This window comes from Polyodon spathula, chromosome 23 (genome assembly GCF_017654505.1).
Source record: "Polyodon spathula isolate WHYD16114869_AA chromosome 23, ASM1765450v1, whole genome shotgun sequence".
NCBI classification, from domain to species: Eukaryota; Metazoa; Chordata; class Actinopteri; order Acipenseriformes; family Polyodontidae; genus Polyodon; species Polyodon spathula.
In genome coordinates this window covers 7,301,344-7,322,684 of record NC_054556.1, presented here as the reverse complement: position 1 = coordinate 7,322,684, position 21,341 = coordinate 7,301,344, and the positions used below count along the sequence as shown (strand labels likewise).

Here is a 21,341-nt window from a genome sequence, read left to right as displayed (position 1 = left end):
TTTCAGTGAGGCTTATGTTTTGAATAAAAGAGAGAATCGCAATGGTCCAGATAATATATGTAGCTACTGAGTAAGACCCACATAAAGTCAGATGAAATGCCAATCCATACTTTGCTACCATTAGTTAATGTCTGCTGGCTGTTAAGTACTAAAGCACAGTATTATCTTCCAGGCAACACCTCTTTACTCAGAGAGCTTGCTGATCATGTAGGTTGTGTTTATATGGTCCATTCCAGTGTCATTTGAAGGGTGGTGCCTAACCACAGTGGCTGTACAAAGGTCTTTCGTAACTATTATTTCAGTCAGGACAATTTTACGTTAAATAACCACCTTTATTATAATACAACATATTACAGCTTTCCAAAAAACATTGAACCCAAGCAATTAAATAATAACATTGATGCAATCTGTTCATCCCTGCTCCTGTATAGCCCCTGTATAGGACAAGGCTGGGAGTTAGGTGGTAATTTGAAAGCGTGGCAGGACTGAATTTGCAAAGTAGATTTATATACTTTATAGGTTGATGGGAACTTGCCTGTAAGCTTCTAGTTTGACCAATAAATGCAATGAACGAGGAACTTGTATTAATGATACTATAGATTTCCTGCCTGAAACGTTACAATTTTTCTCAATATTCTTCATGTTGTTTGTTGAATTATAAACCTTGTTCAGAAAAAAAGTGTTATTGCATGGTTGCACTAATCTGACCAAAAACATTTCATGTGTGCAACAGACAGGGCAGCTGTACAATTATCAAGAGCAGTGATACTCTATTCTGGCCCTCAAGATCCATTCCAGTCCTGCTGTTTATTCCAAGCAGGTCCTAAATGAGTTAACTACCTCTTGGCAGCTTCAATGAACTATGTTCGAGCCTGCTTGGACTGGACTGATCTTGCTGTTGTAGAAAGTCCTCAAATGATATGCATATGATTGAGGTATTGAACAACACAGGTCATTGAGGGTGATGTAGCCGTGCTATTTCCTTCACTGCTTACCACAGCAACATTTGTCTAAACAGGTCCTGTCACTCATATCCCTTATAATAGAACACTTAATCTCAAAATGAAATATTTGCCAAACATGCCTTTACAGGACGATCCATATGCCAGATTGCTTGAAATGCAGCTGCATTTAACATAGGTAACTTAAACTGGTTACACTTTGTGTATACATCCAGTTTCACAGACCTCGATCAGCACAAATCTTGACCTACCAGACCAGTTCAATTTGTTCTTTACGTTGTTACAAGTGTGGTAAATAACAGGTATGGCAAACCTTGACAAATGTATTGAATAGAAACGAGCATTAATTTATAGTGAACTTCTAAAGGTGTGGGTATCAGCCAAAGAAGATTCAGATGAAGGCTCAATACACACACAAGTGATAGGCATGAGAAAATGTGGACAGACGAGCATTCAAAATGAGGAGTATATACAAGAATATTTCCGCCGCAGATTAGCTGGTGAGTTATGTAAATGGGGCATGATATCTCCACACTCTGTCCATTTTCTCCTCCCCCTTAATACTCAGCTGATTGTATCAATTGGACAAAATTACTAATGATTTGTATATTTAAACCACCCATCATTGTATCTGTATCTTCAAGCTGGTTATCTGTCTTGCTATGTAGCTCTTAAAAAAAATAAAAAATAAACATTTTTACAAAACTAGTAAGAAACCATTTAGAACGATCTCCTTAGTAACTTCACAAGTTGTTTATTTCAAGTTTTATAAAGGTAAGATGTTTTATTCCTTTTATAAAAACAGTTTTAGCTGGGTATCAAATCCCACTTATGCTGATATTATCACCTTTCATAACGCTAAACCTCATACTGAAGACAAACGACCTTCCAATTAATACAATTGCATAAGCAGGCCTACATTGGATTAAATAAAAAATAAGAATGTTTCAACTGAACCGCTTATGCAAATATACCCTACGATTATTCCAATAAAGGCATTTTGATGTTTTAGAGGCACGCCCTTAATAATCACAGTAGAAATCATCTTTGTTACTTTAGTAGTTTGTATACGTATTTGTAAGCGACTGGGATCTGACAACACTGTTTCTGAAGCTGATGGTACAGTACATGTAGCCAGCTGCTATGGGTTTCATGAACAAATATTTTATTTGAATGATAGGAGGTTTATTTTTATACTGCAGCATAGCAGAGATAGCATTCTAATTAGAATTTCAGCAAAAAAAGGTTGAGAGGCCATAACAGAATGATCAGGCCTCCCCTTAGACCTCCATGTATAACCCCAAATGAGCCAGGAAGGACCCTGCATGATGCACTGTAGTGAGACTTGTGTTCTAGTGCTCCCACCTGGTGCTGTCAATAATACCCCTCTGAAGAAGTCACAGCTGCACAAAAATGTCAGGAAGGCCTACACAGCTGACACAAGTTTCTGAAAAAAGAGCACGTCAGTATCCCTTCTCTTTGCAACATAAATACCTTCCACATCATCACGCAGGGCTTAATTTAGAACAAACATGGAGCATGGACACAGAAGCCACTAAACTTTAAGCTCTGGGACAACAAAATCCACAACTTAAACCTATTGCAAAAAATTGACTGAAGGACCCAGTGTAGCTGTCTCTGGTCGTTTGAAAAAGCACCTTATAACACGACATCTGAAGGCACAATGTCTGACTACAGTCAAAACTCTGACCAAGAGTCCTATAGCGAGGACATTGACGAAGATGAGATCCTCGCAAACCTGTCACCTGAAGAACTGAAGCAGCTTCAGAGTGAAATGGACAATCTTGCCCCAGATGAGGAGGTGCCAGTTGGAATGAGACAGAAAGACCAGACAGAGAAGCCTCCAACAGGATCATTCGATCACAGGTCTTTGGTTAATTATATCTATTGGGAGAAGGAATCCAAGCGAATGCTGGAGGAAGAAAGACTTCCCACAGTTCTTTTACCTAGTGAGGTGAGCATCAGATATTGAAGGAAAAGGTAGACCACTTCATGGAGGTGTTCAGCCATTGCCTCATAATCTGATAATCTGAACAAACACAAATTAAAGATGCATTATATACTATTCAATGGATGTTGTATTGTATGTTTGTCCATAAAGAATATAGTAATACATATTTTACTATACGCATGCATTTAGTCACAGAAACTAGATTAAGGTTGCGTTCTTCTGGTTTAAAAAACAGTAGTATGTTCCAAAAATAGAGCATCTTTATGAAAGAATATTGCTATTTTTTCTAACAGCCTGCACAGCAAGCTCAAAGGATCTCCCCTGGGGCAACTTCTCCCCCTGCTGGTGAGAATAAGTAGCTGGCTTGCATGGGAACATTTATTACCTGGAATGTTTTATGTAAAAGATTTATAAAGAAAAAATTGAATGAGCATAGTATCTTGGTTGCAGCAAAGCCAAGTTTTGTAGAATAAAAATAAAACAAATCAAGAATATGCATTTAAATTACTCGCATTCTTTTAAAAAAGCCAGTGAAGTGGAATATACATCTGAAAACAAAGTATTTTTTCAAACTAGGAATGTAGTGCATCAGTATTAGAACAATGCAAGCAGGTCTACAGTCAGTTTTAAATTTATTTTAGAAAAATATAGAGACCCACTTTCTACTGTCCAGAAAGGGCCCATCTCTCCTACATCTACATTTATATTAAAAGGGCGCTAAAATGCTGCCAGAAATTTCATTTTAAAATTGTTATGTGATCCTGACAGCGAGATACAAGAAAAGACTTTGACAAAGATGAAGATCTGAAAGAAGAAGTAGGAGGAGAGGAAGGAGAGAAAGAAATAGAAGAAGAAAAGGAAGATGAGAAAGAAAGAGAACTTCAAGAGGTCCAAGCCTTGCCAAAATGCTCTGAAGAAACAGGAGAAATTTCTCTCAGCATTTCTGATAAAAAACAAGAGGAAGATACAAACAGAGTGGACGAGGCTACCAAAGAACCAGAACCAGAGAATGAAAAGCAAAGGCAAAATTCAGATGAGAAACGCAAGGCAGAGACATCTTACAGAGAACAAGTCATAGACAACTGCAACTCAGAGACCCCTGTCAGGGACACACGAGTACATGAAACCAATACTGCAGAGACAAATGAGCTTGTAGAAAACCAGGAAAAAGAAGAGAAGAAAATATCCAAACTCCAAAAACCAAAGAAACTAACTTTAGGTGATAGCTTAATCAAGTTAACAGCAAGGCCTTCAGGAAACGAAACCAATTTAGATACAACCTTGAACAAGATTAAACAGAACAATCCTGAAATCAAAGAAATTAATTTGAATAACATTGAAAACATTCCTAAGGAAATGCTGATAGATTATGTGAACGCCTTGAAGAAGAACAAGCATGTGACAAAATTCAGCATTACCAACACTGGAGCAGATGAAAATGTGGCGTATGCCTTGGCCAGCATGCTCCGTGAAAATAGAAGCATCACCACTCTGAATATCGAGTCGAACTTCATCACAGGTAAGGGAATTATAGCTATCATGAGGTGTCTGCAGTTTAACGAGACGCTCACTGAATTGAGGTTCCACAATCAAAGACACATGCTGGGTCATCATGCTGAAATGGAGGTATCCAGACTCCTAAAGGCAAACAACACTTTGTTGAAGATGGGATATCATTTTGAGCTTCCTGGTCCAAGGATGGTGGTCACTAACTTACTGACCAGGAACCTTGACAAGCAGCGACAAAAAAGAATGGAAGAACAAAAGCAGCAACAAGCCAAAGACCAGGAGCAGATGATGGCTAGGTTTAAGAACAGTCTAAATCTTCCTCCAGGTCTGTGGGAGATGTTGGGTGACTACCTGCCTGCAATGCCGAATACGCAGCCTTACCCACCGCAAGCACCAAGTCCTCCGCTCCAGCTCAAGAAAAAACCTGTTCCGTTCCCTCCGATACAGGAGAATGAGCAGCCAAATCTGCTGAAGGATATTAAACTCAAGAAGGCACCAAAGAACAGGGCTGCAGACAGTACATTAGAGCAGAAGGAGAAAGCTAACCTCAAAGACGTGATTAAGACTCTAAAGCCAGTTCCCAGAAGGCGACAGGCACCCAAGGTTGACTTGACGCCCAGGGAGGTTCTACTTAATGAAATTCGCACAAGCAATGTTGCTTATCTCAAAGCAGTGAGTATTACCAACAATGTACAAATTGCCACAGAAATGAATGACTTATAATCAACCACACCATAGCACTAAGGTTTCTATGTATGAAAGGTGACCCAACAAAATTCTACTCTCTGTATCTTATGGCTATTCAAAATTGTTTACCTGTATTTGTAGAAACCTTCTATCTAAAGACATTAAGGTAGGTCATGGTAACTGAATTTATTGGCTGAGCTATTAAAGGCTTTTTTCATGGAAACCCAAGTGTCACCCAATTTTATCAAACTGTGCATAGACATTTGTTACAGAATGTTATCAAAACTTCTTGTTAATGATTCAGACACCTGCATGATTTTGTTTATATATTTGTTCAAGTTATTGGCTGAGTGGCAATATTAATGTTCACTGATTTAAAAAAAGAAAACTCTTTGTTGCATATAGTACTACACATTTTGAACTGCTATCCTGTTAACGTCATACCCCTAGTGCCTGGTGCATGCATGCAAGGAGTAAGTCACTCAATGTATCCAACAAAGAGTCAGCAATCTTCATTGTTGTATAGCAGCATGTTTAATGCACCTGTTTATTGTGTAGTTGTCACACAGTATTGTATCTGCTGATGGTAATCTCAAACATACTGTTTCTAATTTAACATGTTTTGCATAGTTGTTAATATTTTAGTTCCTGTTACATTTGTAAAATACATGTCCTCAAGCCTGTCTTAAGTATGAGGTAATTATCAAGCATCTGTGATAGTAAAGAACTAAAGAGATTCTCCGACCTGGTAATGCTTTTAACACTTCTGGTAAGTGCATGCACTTGGCTGCAGTAAATATTTGTACATGACACAGTAGTTAGTGTTTACCATTTAACAATATTTGCAACCCATAAAATTACATCATTACATTTTTAGTTGGTTTGTTGAAGACTTTGCAATTATGGCTTTACAATCAAACAAATGTAGCATGCTGTTTTAAATGCCCATATAACTATCAAATATATCTATACTAACACAATAACACTGCACTTGTGTTGCATGACTCTACATGTATATTCTGTTGATACTGAATGAGTACCCTGTACTGCTTCCTGCATTTACACGTTAATAGTCACTTCATATATTTATTTCTTCCATAGGTTCCACTGCCTAAATGCCTGGAGTCAAGTGAAACCAGTCTTTTTTGAAGAAACAACAAAACACATATAGAATATACATTGCATTCAATTGACATTTCAGTTTAAAACCTGTTTTCATTAGGATTGCACTATTCCGTTTTCCTAATATAGACGAATAAGTGAAAACTACTGGTAAACGAATAGAGACTATAAAATGATTTAATGGCTTTGTACCCTGCTATGACTACTTCTGAAACATATATAAGACAAACTGTCAGCTGTTTCAAACCTATATATAATGTATTTGTAAATGTAAAATGAGTGTGCCAATTTTGTCATGACAAACTATACAAAAACGTTGATGTAATATATATATATATTTCTTTAGATAATTTATTTTTCAGTGAATGAGACTATATAAACTGTACAGTACCTAACTGTGGAAGGTCACACTAAGTAAAATATATGGAAAAGAAATGCAAATAATTTAAGTTTAAGAAGTGTTTGAAGAAGCTGCACAAGGCTGGACCTGGTTAGCATTTGGTGGCCTCCAAGAAAATGCGGGTGCTGCTAAAAATGGTGACAGTGAGCTCACAGAGGCCAGTCTGAACTATTGCACCAGCACGGTGTTAATGAGGACGGCAGTTGGATATGTCTGGTTTTATCTGATCTATTACTGTACTTCTTCAAATAAAATACAATTAGGGATTTAACTTTTCGGTGTGTATCTTTGATGACTTCCCAAAAGAGTGAATATATCCCACCTTATAGAAGACCGCATTGATAAAATATGACTAAATGAAAAATGTTGTGTTGAGTATTAAAACTTGTGCACAGCCCCATTGCAGCATGCTGGTATGTTGCCAATGTGTGAATTATTTCCTTCATTAAAACGTATTTGATATGGCAGCTGTATATATTTTTTAAAATCTTAAAGCTCTCTTTAATCAAACTAACTAAACGATTATGTGGCACTGAAAAACCATCAACCCGAACATATACATTTTTACTAATTAAACAGAACCTAGAATAACTGTTAATAATCCACATACAATGGCTCATACAAAGAAAAACAAAGCATCCAATATTCTTCATTCTTTTATTGAACTTTTCCAATGCATTGCACTTGCAAGAGACAAATATTTATGGAAGGTACATTGCATACAAAAAACTTTTTTGTACTAGAATAAACTGGATTAGAAACCAGAACTCAAAACCAAAAAAAACCCAACAACTTCTCACATCCTCATTGCAGTTCAAATTACAGCTGAATAGTTTGCATAAGAGGCTGCTCTTGTCAGTACGGCAGTTACCTCTCATACTGTAGGAAGGTTAGAACACTGCCTGTAATTATGGGACCAAACAAAGCGGATAGCCAAAACATGTGGCCACTATATTATTATTGATGTTTTGTGATGCAAGTTACTGGTCATGGAAGCAACCTTGTACTTGTCTTGTGATCTGAACCAGATAGGCCTCCAAAAACTGGAAACATGTACCTTTGCAGCATAGCAAGGTTGTTGTTGTCCACATTTGCTGCAAACAGAGCACCTACTGATTGGGACTCAATGGAATAGAAAAATGTCAGAATGCAGATACTGCACAAACAGTTCAGCATGCATGCATTAAAAAAAAAAAAAAAAATCAACGTATAAAAAAATGCGAGGTATACAATCATTTTTTTAAATTACATTACTCTGGATGGCAGAAATATTTTAAAAAAGGTACACTGTGTGTAATGCGAGTAACTTAATTTGAAAATAGGGAGTGAAAAGCTTGCAATTAACTCTTAAAGTATAACGTCAGACGTATTTTAAGGTTTTTATTAAGCTGTTTCCACAAACAAAATCCACAGCAAAAACGATATACCGTATTACACAGCAATCTACTTTGGAATAGAAAAGCCATCTTGATAATAATCTGGAATGTTGTTGACTATATTGCTGTGCCAATCCGAACCATCTTACAATGTAGAACTCTACACAACTGCTGCCAACGCAATGGTTCAGGCTTAATCCACACGTCTATATTTAACACGTATATAATTGTAAATGTACCTGACAGATTGCTAGAAGAAATACAGGGATAGAGGCAGCACTGCAAGCTAATGTGCTTTTACTAGTCTACAAACATGTCATTCCTATGCCCGTAACAATTAATATAGCATGGTTGTGCTGAAAATGCCTACATATTCTATATACATACTGGAATTCCAGCCAAATTCATTTTACTTTTGAGTCGAAACCCTTTTTCTAATATCCAGACATGCAATTGTATAGTTTCTGTAGTTTACATTGATGTTGCCTTCATATTTTGTCCCTTTCTTGGTATACAATAATTTACAGCAATATAAATGCAACCACACTGTATGTAGAAAACAACATCCAGTCTGAGGATGCAGAACTTTTATTTCAAATATACTGTTAGAAATATTGTTATGGTATTCTAGGCAGTCTGCTATAACAAACTACTTATTACCAAGAGAAATATAGCACTTGACAAGACCAGGTAAACTACAGCAAACACCAAAAGATGGAATAATGGACACTGTGTAGTAAGCAATGGAATTCAAATGTGGCCTTCAAAACCAATGTTCTTCAAGATCTGTCAGAAAAGCAATATGCAATTTTGTATTGCGTTTCAGTATTACAAAATTAAATAGTTAGGGCACCACAGAGGGATTTATGTTGCTTATACTGGGCAGGTTTTCAATTACTCTTTGACTTTGCTAGCAATGAAATCTGCAATTTTGTTAATACTTTCTTCTTGCTGCCCAAGAGCCTCGAGAATGACCCCCATAGGTGACTTCTTCAGCCCTACTCCTTCCATATTGTTCTCCATTTTATTCTTCAGATTCCGAAGTCTCAGCGAGGCATGGATAAATATCACTAAAAACAAAACAGGTAATTTACATTACACACAAATACCCAGTAAAACATTCTGAACAACTGTGCCATGCTCCATACAAACAGAGTATTACACAACAGGGCTGGACTGTTCCACAACTTGTTGAAGAATTATTTTCTTTTTTTAAACACACACTTTACAGTTAATAATTATGGGATAAAAAAAGCAAACAAACAAAACATGTGCTATTAAACAGTAACAATATATGTTAAATTAAACACTGTTAAGAATACTTCTAGCAAACATACAGTGGATAACACTTGTGCGTTCATGCTGCTGATACTCCAATTCAATCTGATGCTTGTCATTTTCAGAGTATTTGTGATGTCCGGCTCCATAGCAACCCGTAAACATAAGCTGATAATTAGGCTGGATAACTCCTTAGGGTTACAGGACTTGATGTTCCAGTATACCACTACCTGACTGAGCCAACACCAACAATCCATTCTACAAAAGCCTGGGTGTCTAATGAGGTTACATTATACTGCAAGAGGGAACAGGCCAAGGTGATTACAGAGGCAAATTAAAAGCTGTGAGGATAACTGCATTCAAGATTTTATAACTAAATTCATTACAACCAAAAGATAACTAAAGGATGCTGCTAAACTTTTAAACTGCCACACTGTTGTTGTACACAATGGCTTAATGAATTTAATCAATTCAGTCATTATTAATTTTCTTGGACTAATGCATGTGCAACTACAATAAAATCAACACATTTTTAAAGTGTACACTCTTTAAAAACAAAAAGGGAGAATAACATGAAAAGGCAAACTTACAGAGTATTGGAAATGTAATACCGAATATGAAGACCATCACCCCCCCGAAAAGTGAGACAAGGAAGTAACTTGCTCCCATAACAGCAATCACAAACACCATGGGGTTTTGTTTCTTAAAGTTCTTGATCACAGCCTTGTTTTCTCCAGCCCAGACAGAGCCCATAAACACCAGGGTCACCACGGCTCCTCCGAGGATCATTGCCAGGGGGTTTAAAAACCTGCAACGCAAACACAAGCACGAGCACAAGAACATGGGTCAGCAGCAACATGGATTAAGAGGGCACTGTAACCCCTTTATACCTGCCACCCTTTTTAAAAAGACACATTGTAAAGCTGTACATTTTAATGATGGAAGACAAACAGTACACTGCTACTGCTGTACACCACTTCTTAAAGTAAATCGGTTTGTACTCATCTACAACTGTGGACAGCAAGTGGCCCAGTGTTAGTGTGTACTGCAGTTCAAAGTTAGCTGCATTCCTTATGTCAGTGAGAAATCAATCATTTTAATGCAGTTAATTCACTGTAGCTAAATCTGTGGCAATTAGGTTCCCTACTATAGCAATGCGTTTTAGATACAGCACTTAATGTAGCTCTTATTTGTTAGACAAACTAGGCCACCTCTTCATTTGCACATCTTTCTCTGGTTTGCTCCAGTTTTTTTTTTTTTTTTTTTGCCACTGAGAAACAAATGGAGTATGTGGTACAGTGTTTAGAACATTACTTTCACCTCTGGGGACTGGGTTTTATTCCAAACTAGGATACTGTGTACAAATACAGAATACTTTCATGGCCTATACAGTACAAATATACAGTTTGTTTCAAGATAAAACTACTGTTCAGTTTCACAAAACACTCTTCACTGCTGCACCTGTTGTTGCTCAGAGATAAATTCATACTTCTGTCCTTAGCTGCCGACATAACTGCCGACATAACAAGTACAAGCAACATGTGTCATCAGGCTGCAGCAGCCAAACATCTATATTTAGATCGACTGACTCCAAGTTTCAAGCCTGGAAAAATTAACAATAGCCCCGCTGGGCAAAAATATACAGTCTGAAGACCACAGACACAAATTACATTCCATATGCATCTTACTCCCTTAATTTGTCATCACTGTAGTCCAAAAGAACACACTAAGGAATCTGTTTGGTTGTACTTTTTCATTTTTAGTATCTTGTTTTGTTCATAAAATTGTTGTGCATAACATTTCTGACGGTCAGCAACAAAATGTACTAGTAATACAACTCCACTGCAGTATCCTGCAAGACTGTACTGGAGCTAAGGCACTTTCAGGGATACTATACCCTCAACTTCTTTACCATCTCACTGGAAACAAATCTGGAAGTTACATTATCTCATCCTTTCTGCCTTTTTAACAACTGTGATGCAGTTCTCAACATCAGCCAGAAGGGGTAAACCAAGCCGTACTGTATGCAATTACATTTGTTGAGCACACACGGTTGTATATTCAAATACAGTGGAACACGATTTAGCTCATTGGTGAATGCATGGGACGGATATGCATTTCCTCTTGATAAAAGTATTTTACATTCCCCTATACAGCGCCTTGGTCACCTAGCCAACTGAAAAATAACAAATCTGAAATGTCCTCCCATGTTCTAGAGATACAATAATTGACAATAGTAAAATACTCTACAGTATAATTCTATTTTCACAATATTCTCACCAACTATTGCAAATTGTCCTTGCCAATAAACATTCTGCAATACATGGGGTATATTTCAAAAAAGGTATTTAGAGAGACTTACAAACATTTTGGACTGATGCTCTTAATCTTGTAATAATCTCACCATGGGGTGTGAAACCAGGCATCCTAGTATACTGTAGAAAATAGTGCACGAGTACTGTATACGTAATGTAGCGAGGGTACCCGAAAACCTTAATCAATCCAGTGCAATCAAGATTTCAATGAGCGAGTTCTGGTTGTAAGGTTTGGGTCTGTATGGTGGTCAATCACAAGATAATAAATGTTTACAAGAGTTATGCCTAAACTGTAGTTAACAGCATCACTGCTAGTCTATAACAGATCAGTGGCCTAGTAATTCCACACAAGACATATACAACTTTACTTACTTGTCGTACTGCAAATGTTTGTTATTATTACGAAGTAGGTCTATTTGATAACGACGGCTACAATTTAAGAGACACACAACACGTGCATAAGTAAGACATGCAACGTATGCTCTGTTTGACCTCATTTTAATGTTTTAAACAGCCATATTAATAATAACAATTAGACACGCACTTAGAAAGCATTTTGCATTGTTGCTACTGTCGTACGTACCACGGTAACGGTACAAAAAAGTATCCTTAGCTCATTCTTGTGTGCATACTGTAAAACTGGCACACAAATAAAGAGACCTAACATTCAAAATGTCCACTGAGACAATAAGTAGACTGTCAGCGTCAAGATGTGTAAAGTACTTACCCCACGATCAAAAAAACAACGATAGCCAGTGCCAAGTAATTGGTTTGATAGTAAAGTAAGTTGCTCACGACTCTGTTGTTCCATTTTGTTAAATCACCAAAGTCTGGTTTTGCAAATCGATCGGTCCCTGGGTAAAAATCGTCCCAGGGTCTGAGCGGTGCGATCTTAATTCCAGCCATGACTGCGGAACTGCGCGGGTGTACAGGAAAAGATCCGAGGATGCTGCGACGTCAGATTAAGAAGCGAAGCACAACACACCCGGATTGATTTCGTGTTTCTCGCGATAGAAATCATGAGCACATTTTGAAGGCAGACCAACGGATAGCTGTTATAAATAAATGCCTCCACGTTTAAAAGTAACACTGTGCAGTGTCACGCAGGCTTCACTTACTGAATTTCAAAATAGTATTCACTTTATTTAAAGGAAAATTTAAATTGGTTCTGACAATGCAGATTATTGATACACGATTCAATTGGACATGTGACAAATTTAATAATAGGCTCATGATGTATTATGAAAAGTAGTTGATTACATTTTTGCCTCAGTATTAAACTACATTGGAAGAACACGAAACACGTCAACAAAAATGTTAAACTATAAATGGACAGCAGTCTGTGTTGACAGTTCAGTCATTTTGCAATGAGGAGAACAACTGTGCCCGTACACTAATCTGTGTCTGTTCTCGTTTTTGAGTGATTCGGGCACCTGGTTTACTCCTAAATAGACGCCCTATGCACTGTACATTTACAATGTCTGTCTACTGGTACATGCAAATGAATACAAAATAAAGCATCAGTCCCCGTCATAATAACAAGCCTACATTTTTGCAGTTTGTCAATACATGTTACACGTGCAGAAAATGAACATACTGTAAAAAGAAAACATATAATAATTGTACAGGTGAAATGATTTTGCCCTTGACAGTGCACACTTTGATCTCCTTCTCGCAGGCAGTGATGCGGCCGCTATCGGTGCATTGTGGGAGGAGATGGGATCAGGAAAATATGGCGGATGTGGAGGAGCCGTAAGTATCCGTGTTAAGAAGAGATGTAGAAAGAGTTGGACCTGTAGTTTTATGTTATTTTTATAATCAAATGTATTACCTGCTGAAAGGAGAGCAAAGGTGAACCTTCTTTTATTCTCTCTTTTTTTAGGGAGAAGAAAAGAAGGAGAGTAGAAGAGCTGTCTGAAAAGTTAGTGATGAAATGCTATTGACAGCAGCAGGTTTGGGGTTACACACACACATTGCCGCATCGATGCGAAAATTCATTTAAAAAATGCTATAAGAAATCTTACAATTGACGATTGAACAAATTTAACACGTTGTTAAAGGCCCAAAATTATACCTTTATTTACGAGGGTGGCTAATTGTAGGATTTTGCTGTGTTGAATATTTTTGTTTTCTATAACGTTTATGAATTTTCACATTTTAATGTTGCTCTCCTAGCTAACCACCGCTACTTACTTTACTGTGTATGGTAATGCAGAGCCTACTAAATTTGAAGACTAAAACCCGAACCTTGTAAGTCAATTAAGTCAAGTTAATGTGTAGTACACAGTGGTAGCAAGTAAGGTATGAAATGAATTGAAGTTTCTTTTTAATTAGGTATTGCACCCCAGTAAAAGTGTCCAGGTTGTCAGCAAATTGAACAAGTTAAGTTGCTTTATCTGACTATATGATATGGCATGTCACCAAGTTCCATTTATGTCGATTGTGTCATAAACAGTAACATTTTAGTTAACCTGTGCAGAGTCTCAGGTAAACTGGCCCATACCACAAAGCCAAACTGGTCCAAGAATGAACACTGCCTCACACATGTGGTGATGTATACATTTGGGCAAGGCTTTTGTGCCCTTGTAAAGGAAGTTACTGTGTTGTTTACAGCTGAATTTACTATGTGTTCCATGCAGAATGGCTGTGGATAGCGGGTGTAGGGACACTGGAGACTGGGAAGGTCGTTGGAACCATGTAAAGAAGTTCCTCGAGCGAGCAGGACCATTCACACACCCTGACTTTGAACCCAGCACTGAAGTGAGAAAAATCACTTTCTACTGCAAAAACATATAATAAAGTACAATAGTTTAAACATTATATTAGTGTCATTTACATAGGAACATTTTTAAAGATTAGTTTATTAAAATACACATCCTGTAATGTTTTATGTACTCTTTCATTGGAGGACATTTGACCTCCATGGGTCTATTCTAATATTTCACATATTACATATCCCATTTAACTATATTAATCCTCTGGTTTCCCAAATACTGTGTGATTTATCACCCTTTTAATAACATCACTGAATGCAATGCAAATTTCAGTTTCAATAATAACTTTGTTAAACTAAAATACCACCATGCAGATGTGTTTGCTGAGCTATGCAGTAGGTACAAACACAGCACTGCTGTACCACAAGTCTATGGTTTTTCCACCTTGAATACTATGTTTTATGGACAGCATAAACTGTTGCATTAAACAGGATATATATTTTTTTAAAATTAAGACTTTTATCTAGTGTAATTAAGTGCGTCATAATTAAGGAACAGGAAAAAAATAATTTGTTAATTATAACAACTAGTTTTCCAGAAGAAGCTGCTGGTCCACTTTGTTTTAAAAAGAAGCATCTTACTCATCTGCTTTTGTTCTTGTTGTTTTAGTCGCTGCAGTTTTTATTAGACACATGCAAGGTTCTTGTCATTGGAGCAGGGGGACTAGGATGTGAACTCCTCAAAAATCTGGTACTGTAATATTTTTCCTTAAATAGATGGCTAGTAGACTAATGGATGTTTTAATGTCATGGTACTTCATAAAAACACATTTATGTCTGTGGTAACCTTTAGTAGCATGTTAAGGTCTATCATAAGTAAATATCTTCAGTACATATATATTTCTTCAAACACTGTACATTTTGTCTGTTATACTGTTGTCCATATGTGGTAAACATACTTTTGTTCCTGATATATTAAGACCAGTTTTATTAATAAACAATATTTAATAATAAATTCAGTGTGATCCAAAACTTTGAAGTCCTAATCAGTATTATCATATTTTTAAATTTATTTTTAAACAGGCTCTGACTGGCTTTCGGCAGATTCATGTTATTGACATGGATACAATAGACGTGTCTAATCTGAACAGACAATTTTTATTTAGGTAAGTTTCATCAAGAAATAACTTTGAGATTGCAAAGCTTTGTGTGAAGTAAACTACTGAAAGTTAATATTGATCTGCCTACAGCTTTAGTGTGAATGTTCCCATTTTAGCTTTTGGTTGTATTAAATATAAGTATGGGCTTTTTAGTTTTTCAGGTAATGCAGCAGTAAACATTTTTTCTTTGCACTACTGTGTATAAGTGCAGATTTCCAAAACAGTGTAAATTTGTTTATTTTTTTTTACCATAATACAAACACCAGTTATAACAGCAGCTACAGCACATTTTGATGCAATGTACATGTGTAATACACATTTTATTGTAGGCAGTTTAACTTCTTCTCTTGGGTATTTTTTAGACCAAAAGATGTGGGAAGGCCAAAAGCAGATGTGGCTGCAGAATTTGTCAACAACCGGATCCCTGGTTGTATTGTAGTCCCGTATCCTTTTTCATTCAAACAAATACATGAAATTGATGTTGTTGAGCAAAAAAAAAAACCCAAAACCCCACTTTCTAGTATTTTTAAATATGGATTTTAGTGTTAGAAATAAAAACTATAGTTATGTCCAGATCCATAATAATAATAAACAAATGTGCAATATTTGGCTGAACACTTGTGTCAGTGATATTGTATACATTTGTAATTTTATTCCTTGACTGTATATAAAGACATTTTCAAAAAATTCAAGATTTTGACGACTCATTTTACAGACGTAAGTAAAAAAGAAATAAATAGAAAATGTATCTAATTAAACCTTGGTCAGTTTGTTATTATTTTTTTGTAATTGTTTTGATTTTATAAATAAATAAATGATCACACTTAAAAAAAAAAAAAAAAAAAAAAAAAAAAAAAAAAAAAAAAAAAAAGCTTTCATGTGTGAAGTAAATGTGATCTTGAAAAGATTAAGTCCAGGTTAAATCATCCAAAACTGGATCACATGTTAAAAATACAGCTAGGAGCTTAGTAATAAAGTTCTACGTTGTATAATTTCCAGTAAATAATACAAGTTGTATAATCCACAGTAATATGCAAATATAATATAACTTGCTTACAATATTGGTAATTTCTTCTCCAGAATTTCATATTGTTGTATGCGGCCTGGATTCTATAATTGCTAGAAGATGGATCAATGGCATGCTGGTATAAATTTGTTTTTAAAGTTACAATTTCATTTTTTTAGGTGCTTGATATAAAGCTTACATTTCTACATACACTTGTAAATTATAAGTGAATTTCTTCTTTTTCTTAGATGTCACTTTTAAGTTATGAGGATGGTGTTTTGGACCCTAGTTCCATCATCCCTCTTATTGATGGTGGAACGGAAGGGTTTAAAGGCAATGCACGTGTGATTTTACCTGGAATGACAGCATGCATTGACTGCACACTTGAACTTTATCCACCACAGGTAATCACATTTCTGCAAATCACTTTGACTTCCAGGAATTAGGCTTTGATTACTAGATTTCACACTTTCATATAACAGTAGCTTAAAACCTTACTTAGAACTTACCGTGCTTTGTAATATTTATTTATTTTAGCAATATAGATAGAAAGAAAATGGATCTAAAATGTTTTGCTTTTCAGGTCAATTTCCCTATGTGCACTATTGCATCTATGCCACGACTACCAGAGCACTGTATTGAATATGTCAGGATACTTCAGTGGCCAAAAGAAAATCCATTTGGAGGTAAACTGGAACAATATGACTGTGATTTAAAATAATACAAAATAAAATAAATTAAATTAAATTTAAAATCAAAGATATTATTACATATAAAGCAGTATTGAAAATTGAGTCCATTTAATGGTGCAGTGTTGCTGTTTTTAATGTTTCTTGCTTGTCCAGCAGAGGGCGTGGTGCTGGATGGAGATGATCCAGAACACATTCAGTGGGTGTTTCAGAAGTCCCTTGAAAGAGCAGTTCAGTTTAAAATTACTGGCGTTACATATAGACTCACACAAGGTACACAATTATAACTTTGTCTACATGTATTTTAATGTGTTATATTATTTAGTGGTTTAAATGTTACATGAATTAAGTTCAGCTGGCAAGTGCTTTCCCAAATACTCTTATTTATTGGTGTCGATGGAAATTGAGTCTTTTTACAGCCTAATAAAATTCCAGCAACCACTGTATGCTACATTACTGGAGTTCAGCCTAACTTTTGGTTCACCTGAGTTTGTAATAGAAGACTGCTGTCAATTGTACATAATTATCCAATTAATATGCAGTATTGTAACCCAGATTTTCTCATACCTGTTATTTTTAAACCACTGGCTAATCTATTGCATATTCAATTTTCATAAAGGTGTTGTGAAAAGAATTATCCCAGCTGTTGCTTCTACAAATGCTGTCATTGCTGGTATGTGTTAAATACCAATACAGACTGCTGTTTATTCTATTCAAAAGTGTCATTTTTCTGTAAAGTGTAGCTATATATAGTATAGTCTTGGCTTTGCTGCAATAATTAAGTAAAATAACTAATTTTCTTTCATTTAGCTACATGTGCTACTGAAGTTTTTAAAATCGCTTCAAGGTAAGTTTCTTCTTAGTTTTTAGAGCTTGTTTCTTAGCAATGGAGAAACTACATGCAGGATGTATTTTTTGTTTCTTTTTTTTTTTTTTTTTTTTTTTTTTTTTTTTACAGTGCATATATTCCTCTGAATAATTATCTGGTGTTTAATGATGTAGATGGGCTCTACACGTACACATTTGAAGCTGAACGAAAGGTATGAGTTTGCTTAGTTATTTGTGAGTAGTTCATTTTATTGGAGTTCATACAGAACAATGGCTATGAACATACTGAGCCAAGGCTGCAGCCTAGCTGGTTCTGGGATAGTCCAGGTTAATATATATATATTTTTTTTTTTCTTAGAAATAAGTTTAACTTGATATAAAATAGACTGGTTAGATTTTTGCAATGTGTTATGGTGATTTAGACCATGTGCATATTAAAGCTGTTTATTTGTATTTCCCCAGGAGAACTGCTCAGCCTGCAGCCAGGTGCCTCAGAAACTTCAGTTCTCATCATCAGCTAAACTTCAGGAGGTACTGGATTACTTGACAGAAAATACATCTTTGTAAGTATATAAAACATTTAACAGTAACTGTACTGGTATACATTTCTTATCTATGAACCACATTCTTCAGTAATGGTGTGGTTCAAGCCCTGGTATTGGCACCTGCCAGAAGCTTGTCTTGTAGTGTAGTGTGCTGATAACAGTTTGTTTCAGATGTTCAGTGTAGTTGAGGGGTGCCACAAAGAGAGTCTTATCTTTATGGAAATGATCTAGTCAATAGAACCATTTTTCATTCTCTTGGCTACCTCTCTGTTGGCCACAATTGTTTTAACTTTCTAACATGTTTCATAAACCCTTTGTATATTCTTTGCTTGTTTTTTCAGGCAAATGAAAACTCCAGCAATAACTGCAACAGTGGATGGAAAAAACAAAACACTTTATTTACAAGTAAGCATTTTGCAAAGACTCTTGCTATGGTGGTAACAGGCTCTTAAAAATAGATAGATAAATTACGTTAATTGCAGAATAAAACTTGTAAGATTTGTAATTGGCTGTGTGCTATTGCCAACTTGAGTAACAATGTAATTTCAATACCATACTATAGTTGTAAATTGAAAGTATTTTGTACCTATAAATTGTTTTATTCTCCTAGCAAGTCAAATATGTAATACATGATCTTATTTGTAGACTGTAGCTTCCATTGAAGAGCGAACAAGGCCAAATCTTTCGAGGACATTGAAAGGTAATGTGAAATAGTAACACCTAACAGCAGCATGTGCTTGTAAGAAATACATTTGACACATTTTGACCTTGCAAAGGGTTATTATTGTAATATAATTGTGTCTGATTTTAAAAGGAATGATTTATTAACTTGGGAGTATTTAAGGGATATTTATTTAGTAGTATTGGTACAAATTCAAGAATTATAAAGATGCCTGATTTCTGAAAGCCTGCTGTCTTTTACTTTTTTTAAATAAATAAGATGCCTATTTTGAAATCCAGCTGTTGTCTTTGGGAATCTTTGTCGGATACTGCATTTATATTATGATAATCTTTCTTTATTTCTTTGTGTTTACCTTTTTAGAATTGGGTCTTGCTGAAGGTCAGGAGCTAGCAGTTGCAGATGTCACCACACCCCAAACAGTGTTATTTAAACTCAATTTCACATCATAATCCATGAATCATTCATGAAATGTTATGTTATGCTAAAAAGAACAAAGTAATGATCACCCAGCATTAACTTGATGTAAACTGGAATCTCCTTTACCAATAATAATAATACCAAAAGTACAGGCTATACCATGCAAAACTAGTTAAAAAAATAAAATAAAATAAAAATAAAATCATCTACTGAAAATACATTAATTTGGCTCAAGATATTAAAAGTAGACTATATAATATCCCACTGTTAGATACGTAATAACCTATAGTGCATTCTTGCACAATTGTACGTTAAGAACAATAGTGTTTCCCTATGTTAAATTGACATTTTGATTTAGTGAGGCTAGTTGCAGGACTTGCATTTTATTTTCTAGAACTTTTAACTTGAGGAGAAGCCTGTTTTTTAAATGTAGGTTTAGAGATAACATAACCAACACAAATAGTTACTTCCTTCAATGTTATGTTCATTATGTATAAATGTTCAATATTATGTTCACCTTGTATATTTATTTGTCATGGTGTTGATATTTTTAGTTTATCATTCACAATGTTGTTGATATATATTGCAGACTAATTAACAGAACATGTGCATTTTATGTTCTCTTGAACACCGCTCTTTATGAAGTCTGAACTGAAATAAAAAAGGTTTCTTACACAAAATAACTTGATGTACTCTTCTATGAATCCCTCTCCTTTTAAACCTTAGCAGATTAGATAACTAAGATTTAAGTAACATCTGTATCCCTACATATTGTTCTTTTGGAGATAAAACTACTGTATGAGGTAACAAGGCAACAATTCGGGTGACCCTGTACAGACAGCAATTTACCAGTAACATTTTATCATGCCTGCTGCTCTCTTGTGGCTCAAATGAATGGCAAGTGCTGCATTTATGTCATTTTAATAGTTCTCAAGAGTGTGTTTTGTTTTTTGTTTTTTTCGTTCCCCCCAATCATAGCTTGCATGTATTTGAGATTCCAGGTGTGATCTGTAGAATATCAAATCTTACTGGAATCTACCTTGACATATGTGTTAAGTGAGACACTGTATAGTATTTACAATACAGTAAATACTGTTGCAATATTGTGTATGAGGCAGTACACAGAAAAGTGTCATTTGACATAACTGGTTACTATATATATATATATATATATATATATATATATATATATATATATATATATATATATATATATATATATATATATTATTTGAATATTTGTTTATACATAATTTGTTCTGTATGTTTTCTATAATCGATATATTAGCCAATGTTTTCTCCCAAGCTTCACAGTACTTGACCCTGATAAACTAAGCCAGGGTTTCCTAATCCTGGTCCTGGTTTTCATTCCAACTGAGCTCTCACTTATTGAACTGACAATTTGCTTAATTATGCCTTTTTAATTGTTTTCTGCTGTCAAACAGTTGCAGAGTTCAAGTTACTGATACAATGTTATAGCTAACTTGAAATCTGCAACTGTTTAAGAGATGAAAACAAGTTAAAATGTCTAATTTAAGCAAACCCTATAATTTAAGTAAACCCTGAGAAATACATTTTAAACTTGAAACTTGCAAGAACTGGTCTGCATTATGAGTATGTCACAGTTGTATGGTATTTGATACTTAATTGCAAATTAATAGCTTAATAGCAAATTTGATG

The 21,341-nt window shown here is 35.4% G+C and overlaps 3 protein-coding genes across 7 annotated transcripts; 2 read left to right on the top strand and 1 right to left on the bottom strand.

The window, feature by feature from the left end:
• The first annotated feature begins 2,441 nt into the window (after positions 1-2,441).
• On the top strand, positions 2,442-7,187 carry LOC121297886 (leiomodin-3-like). 2 transcript variants are annotated; one of them, XM_041224483.1, is made up of 3 exons: positions 2,443-2,937; positions 3,703-5,115; positions 6,232-7,187. In XM_041224483.1, the coding sequence occupies exons 1-3, from the start codon at positions 2,647-2,649 to the stop codon at positions 6,277-6,279; spliced, it is 1,752 nt and encodes a 583-aa protein (XP_041080417.1). In that variant the 5' UTR covers positions 2,443-2,646; the 3' UTR covers positions 6,280-7,187. The 2 variants fall into 2 exon arrangements, with proteins under 2 accessions (XP_041080416.1, XP_041080417.1); XM_041224482.1 differs by lacking the exon at positions 6,232-7,187 and having other exon boundaries at positions 2,442-2,937; positions 3,703-6,212.
• Positions 7,188-7,295: 108 nt separating this feature from the next.
• LOC121297889 (PRA1 family protein 3-like) lies at positions 7,296-12,580 on the bottom strand. The gene is made up of 3 exons (XM_041224488.1): positions 12,349-12,580; positions 9,897-10,114; positions 7,296-9,098 (listed from the first exon to the last, which is right to left on the bottom strand). Exons 1-3 carry the CDS (start codon positions 12,525-12,527, stop codon positions 8,923-8,925), a joined length of 573 nt encoding a protein of 190 aa, XP_041080422.1. The 5' UTR covers positions 12,528-12,580; the 3' UTR covers positions 7,296-8,922.
• Positions 12,581-13,314: 734 nt separating this feature from the next.
• On the top strand, positions 13,315-20,349 carry LOC121297887 (NEDD8-activating enzyme E1 catalytic subunit). Of its 4 annotated transcripts, none has more exons than XM_041224485.1 (18): positions 13,322-13,373; positions 13,504-13,542; positions 14,261-14,381; positions 15,005-15,085; positions 15,418-15,500; positions 15,857-15,937; positions 16,168-16,211; positions 16,575-16,639; positions 16,749-16,904; positions 17,084-17,186; positions 17,349-17,462; positions 17,809-17,862; positions 18,000-18,036; positions 18,148-18,229; positions 18,480-18,580; positions 18,904-18,967; positions 19,208-19,262; positions 19,605-20,349. In XM_041224485.1, exons 1-18 carry the CDS (start codon positions 13,354-13,356, stop codon positions 19,691-19,693), a joined length of 1,389 nt encoding a protein of 462 aa, XP_041080419.1. In that variant the 5' UTR covers positions 13,322-13,353; the 3' UTR covers positions 19,694-20,349. The 4 variants fall into 4 exon arrangements, with proteins under 4 accessions (XP_041080421.1, XP_041080420.1, XP_041080419.1 ...); XM_041224484.1 differs by having other exon boundaries at positions 17,346-17,462; XM_041224487.1 differs by lacking the exon at positions 13,504-13,542 and having other exon boundaries at positions 13,315-13,373.
• Positions 20,350-21,341: the final 992 nt, after the last annotated feature.

Excerpts from the sequence above, each read along its gene's own strand:
- LOC121297886 (XM_041224482.1), top strand. The coding sequence starts at position 2,647 with ATGTCTGACTACAGTCAAAACTCTGACCAAGAGTCCTATAGCGAGGAC. Across the intron at positions 2,938-3,702 it reads CAGTTCTTTTACCTAGTGAG|CGAGATACAAGAAAAGACTT; the intron begins GTGAGCATCAGA and ends TGATCCTGACAG.
- LOC121297887 (XM_041224484.1), top strand. The coding sequence starts at position 13,354 with ATGGCGGATGTGGAGGAGCC. Across the intron at positions 16,905-17,083 it reads TTGAACTTTATCCACCACAG|GTCAATTTCCCTATGTGCAC; the intron begins GTAATCACATTT and ends TTTGCTTTTCAG. Across the intron at positions 17,863-17,999 it reads TACAAATGCTGTCATTGCTG|CTACATGTGCTACTGAAGTT; the intron begins GTATGTGTTAAA and ends TCTTTCATTTAG.
- LOC121297889 (XM_041224488.1), bottom strand. The coding sequence starts at position 12,527 with ATGGCTGGAATTAAGATCGCACCGCTCAGACCCTGGGACGATTTTTAC. Across the intron at positions 10,115-12,348 it reads GTTGTTTTTTTGATCGTGGG|GTTTTTAAACCCCCTGGCAA; the intron begins GTAAGTACTTTA and ends TTTGCGTTGCAG. Across the intron at positions 9,099-9,896 it reads TATTACATTTCCAATACTCT|TGATATTTATCCATGCCTCG; the intron begins GTAAGTTTGCCT and ends TTTTGTTTTTAG.